General features: G+C 31.3%; 1 protein-coding gene across 1 annotated transcript; it reads left to right on the top strand.

Moving 5' to 3' along the window:
* The first annotated feature begins 877 nt into the window (after window positions 1-877).
* LOC107897180 (transcription factor bHLH68) lies at window positions 878-4,202 on the top strand. Its single transcript, XM_016822537.2, has 8 exons — window positions 878-1,408; window positions 1,507-1,873; window positions 1,966-2,040; window positions 2,325-2,390; window positions 2,826-2,891; window positions 3,112-3,168; window positions 3,263-3,307; window positions 3,801-4,202. The coding sequence occupies exons 1-8, from the start codon at window positions 1,233-1,235 to the stop codon at window positions 3,933-3,935; spliced, it is 987 nt and encodes a 328-aa protein (XP_016678026.2). The 5' UTR covers window positions 878-1,232; the 3' UTR covers window positions 3,936-4,202.
* Window positions 4,203-4,911: the final 709 nt, after the last annotated feature.

Below are 4,911 nucleotides of genomic sequence, written 5' to 3'. Positions count from 1 at the left end.
TTATAATAAAAATAGGAAAGTTAACCATGTGAGGACTAAATTGTTAAACGTTGAAAATCTGTTGATTAAATGGATATTTTATAAAGGCCATTAATCCCACTATCATTTGGAAGGATGTGTATAAAGTGGTAGCTAGCAATCCCAAAATATAAAATAATGGTTTGCCGGTTCCGACAATTATACATTAATAAGATTATTAATGTTTTAGAATGTTTGGGGGTACTTAGCTTCTCTCTCTATATGTACGTATGTATTGATTGCATAATAATTCAGAAATCACGGTAACTAATATCAAGGTATCAAACTCCTGAACTAAGGGTGAAGTAAATGAGCTAAGATGGAATTTTTTTTTATATTTTAATATGATGTTTGGATGGAAACTGAAATCAAATATATATAATTTTAAGAAATACCATTTATTAAATATGAGTTTTTTTGGAATTAGATTATGGTTAAATTAATCTGACCATGTATTCTTTATGTATTTGATTTAATTAAATAAATTATTAAGAATTAAAAAAAAGTATTCAATTAATTTTTTAAACATCATTCAACTAATTTCAAGTAATTCGCAAATTAACGAGTCTAGCTTTTCTCTCCAAGCCAATACTCTAATTAATTTTTAATCCAACCTGTTAATTTAATCCTATTTAAACATTATTATTATTATTATTTTTTTTACAAATTACGAAACCCATCATTATATACCCTAAACCCTAGCAGCTAATTAAAGACACAAAATTAAAACAATCCCAAGGTAGAAAACACCCCAAATCAAGGAACTATGGTGGTAGAGGCCCCAATAGTTTAAGGACTGAAAATACTGCCCACTAGCTTCTTTTTTTATCTACACCCCCACTTTATAATAAAGCAAAAGCTAAGAATAAAAAAGAATACTAAATAAATGAAAGAAGAATGAAAAGGGAAGCAAAGCTCCCAAACCCCACCCTGTATATAAAAATTCTTTCCAAGTTTCTTCACCCTCATCTGAGAAAGCAAACAAAGGGACCAAGGCACTGTTGGTAAAGCTTTTAACAAACCCCTCTTTGGTTGGGTGTTTAAACAAGGAAACTCACCGAAGTGAAAGGGTTCAAAACAAAAGGAAAAGAAGAGAGAAAGCAACTATTTTTTTCCTTCTTGTGCGTGTGGGGAACTTATTTTTGATGGATCAGAGGCATATCAAATTGAACTAAAGTTTTGTTGTTGTTGTTGTTTTTTTTTTTTTGCAACAAATGATGGCAGGAAACCCTAGCTGGTGGAGCATGCATTTGCATCCACCTTCTCAACACCCTTCAACTTTGTTAGTTACACCATCCCCATCACTTTTCCCTCAATATGTTGTTGAATATTCAGCTACTTCTTTGCCTGATAACCAAGAGCTTCCTCAGTCATGTAGCCAACTACTCTTGTGAGCTTTTCTTTTTCTCTACTTTTTGTTCATGCTTGTTATCTGTTGTTTTGGTTTATCTTTTTAACAAAGGTTAATTATGGGGTTGTGGTGGGTAGTGGTGGATTCTCCGGCGAAGAAGAAAGGTTATGTCCAAGTAATTTCCAGCCAAAAAAGTTGGAAAATTGGGAAAACCAAATCCTGAATCCATCTCTGAGGGTTCCCGTAGTTGAAGTTATAAAGCAAGAGGTTACTCAACAACATAGCAACTTGTACGGTCATCATCATGCCAGTGAAGAATTTCAAGCACCTAGGCTTCCAGTTCCACCAGCTGCTTGGTCTCAAATCATGGGAACTGCAGTTTCATCCCCCAGCCCCAGGTCCTGTATCACCACTTCAAGCAGTAATATGTTAGACTTCACTTATAACAAGGCCACAGATGGGTCTATCTCTAATATTCAACCACCCGTGGACCATTCTTCTGAGGTAAATAAAGATTTTACTTATATATAATAATAATCTTAAAGAATGTTTTGATAAAATCCTGCATTTATTTGGGTTAATCTTTGTTTTGGCAGTGTAATAGCAAAGGCAGTGGTGGGGTGTACAAGAAAGCTAGGGTTCAGACGTCTTCAAGCCAACCACCTTTGAAAGTAAACACACAGAATCTTTCTTTCTTTTTCTCTTTTAATTCTGGGTGCTTGTGCATTTGTGTTTGTCTGCCTAGAATGTTACTTGTATATATATGTCGCTCTTGATTGTCCATTTTCAAGCATGTCTTATTCTTTTAAGATATTACCAGCTACCATTTTATAAAAAATAATAAATTAAAAAGAGGGTCCAAAACATAGCAAAAAAAAAAAACCAACTTTGATTAATAGTGTGTGTGTGTGTGTGTGTGCTGAATTTTATGCCCTTATGTATATGATAAATCCAGGTGAGAAAGGAGAAGCTTGGAGATAGAATAACAGCACTTCACCAGTTAGTTTCCCCATTTGGAAAGGTAATCCAAAAATCCCCTTAGCCTTCTTCATCACCTACACACACCCACACTCAATAAACCAACACAAAGAATAATATATAGTACATTATACAGAACAAGTTTTATTCTATGGTAAAACCCATAAATAGATTTCTTTCTTTTATTTTTTGTTAATTTTTTTTATGTACTGTGTCCAGTACACTGATCAATGCCTTCTTTTTTGGTTTGTTTAAATTGTTATTGGCACAGTTTTTAACGTTAAAAAATTGTGGTTCACTGTAGAAACCTAACTTCTAATTTTAATTTTTTTTTCATTAATACAAATTTTCTTCAAAGACAAATAAAATGATTTAATATAAAAAAGAGAGATATTTCTTTTTGCGTTCTGGCTTGTTGGTTTTTAACATTAAAGGGTAATCTGAGAAAGATGATTTGGGTTTGTTTTTCTTTCTGCAGACTGACACAGCATCTGTGTTGTTAGAAGCTATTGGTTATATCAGATTCCTTCAAAGTCAAATTGAGGTGATGTTTCTTCAACACTTACCCATTCATCTTTATACTCTCTGCATGCCCTATACACCTGCTTATTGAAATCAGTGAGGAGAAAAGCAAGCATGCATCTATACTTGTATCGTTTAAAGTTTCAATAATTCATGCTTTTTCTTTTTCTAGACCTTTAGTTATGGAAGTCATCAAAACAATATATGTATACATTATTCTGTTTTCCCCATTTAAAATGCAGGCTCTTAGCTCCCCTTACTTGGGTACTGCATCACCAAACATGAGAAACCAACAATCTGTAAGTACCCATACATATCCATAAACCCACTTCCCAATGCAATTAGATATATACAATTATAGTATATGATGATGTGGGTATTTTTGTTTTTTAGGTTCAAGGAGAAAGGAATTGTGCATTTCCTGAAGATGAAGGACAGGTAAACTTTATTGGATCAATCAACTCACAAAGGCAAAGGGGGATGGGATGGGATGGATGGGAAAGCACTTTTTTTTTAACTATTATTTTATCTATAAAGGAAGGCATTGAAAGAACAGGGTTCTCAGCTTTAACAACAACACATTTAAGTGAATAAAAGTTAATCAAAAGCATAATCTGGAACTACATAAGTATATGTAATAATTTTTTTTTAAAAAAAGCAAGAAAAAGTGTTGAAGATAGACACAGTTCCAATGCCTTTTTTCCTTTGCCTTCTCCATTTCTAATAGTTTTTAAAGGTAGCTGTTGAGAAAAGCAAAAGGGAAGGCTCCTTAACCAGAAGAGCCCTTTCTTGATATGATAATGATACCCCCTCTCTCATTTGATTAATTGTTCATTTATACTGTAATTATTTATCATAATCATGCATGATCATCATCATCATTACTGCTATTATTATTATATAACTTTAATTTGATAATATATAAAAACAGGAAAAGCAAGAGCCTAAGCCAAAGGACTTAAGGAGTAGAGGGCTGTGCTTGGTTCCTGTATCATGCACCCAACAAGTCGGAAGTGAAAATGGTGCCGACTACTGGTCGCCGGCTTTCGGTGCGGCTTTTAATTAAGCACACACAAATATATTTATATATATATGTGGTAGCTAAGGTTTAAAGTATGCATTGAGTGGGATGGAATTGAATGATATAACATCATGAGCAGTCACTCTGCTGAAAATCTTAAGGCTGATTGCTCATGATGCTATTGCATTCCAAAAAGTGCCTATATTAATTGTTCCTTCTTCTTCTGCTTATTATTATTAATGTAGGATAGCTTGTACTTTAGTTTCCTTTGAACTATGACATTGCTTCATCTATATAAGAAGTTCATTTCTATTTTTGTTCTTCTCAAAATGAAAAGATCAAAAAGAAAAGTTGGGGAAGCACCTTTCTTTCTTCTTGAGGAAAGAATCTTGATTCTCACAAATATACTGATAAACCCATCTCTCTCATTTTTTTTATATGAATTAAATACTCAAATGGTCCCTTAAAATAAAATTTGAAAATAAGGATAATTAAAGACATGTTAATATTTTTGTTAATAAGGAACAATTTAGTCCCTCAAAATAAACAAAGCATAAATTTAGAAAATAAGCCGTATTAATCATTTTCATTAATAAAAGTTGATCTAATCAAATGCGGTTGTGAAAAATATGGTCTCATGTAAAAAAAATTGGTTGAATTTTTAAAATTTAACCAAAAAAAAATCAACAAATTTATATAATATAATATTTATAAAAATTTAAAAAATTTCCAAAAATCGAACTTTTTTAAAAAGATCTTTAATTTCTTTTAAAAGTATAAAAATTAAAAAAAATTAAAAAATTAAATTTTCAAAAATTATATAATATTAACAAAATATTTTAACATTTTCAAAAAAAATTATAACAAAATTTTAAAAATTAGAAAAGAAATGTTCCAAACATTTTATATTTATATAATATTTTTTAATTTTATTGAAAATTTCCACAATTCAACCAATGGAAGAGAAGCATCTATGATTTTTACAACTATTTTTAAATAACTTGTTTAATCGCTTTTGAAT

Source organism: Gossypium hirsutum, chromosome A10, assembly GCF_007990345.1.
Source record: "Gossypium hirsutum isolate 1008001.06 chromosome A10, Gossypium_hirsutum_v2.1, whole genome shotgun sequence".
Taxonomy (NCBI): Eukaryota; Viridiplantae; Streptophyta; class Magnoliopsida; order Malvales; family Malvaceae; genus Gossypium; species Gossypium hirsutum.
This window is presented reverse-complemented; position numbering and strand designations above follow the sequence as displayed.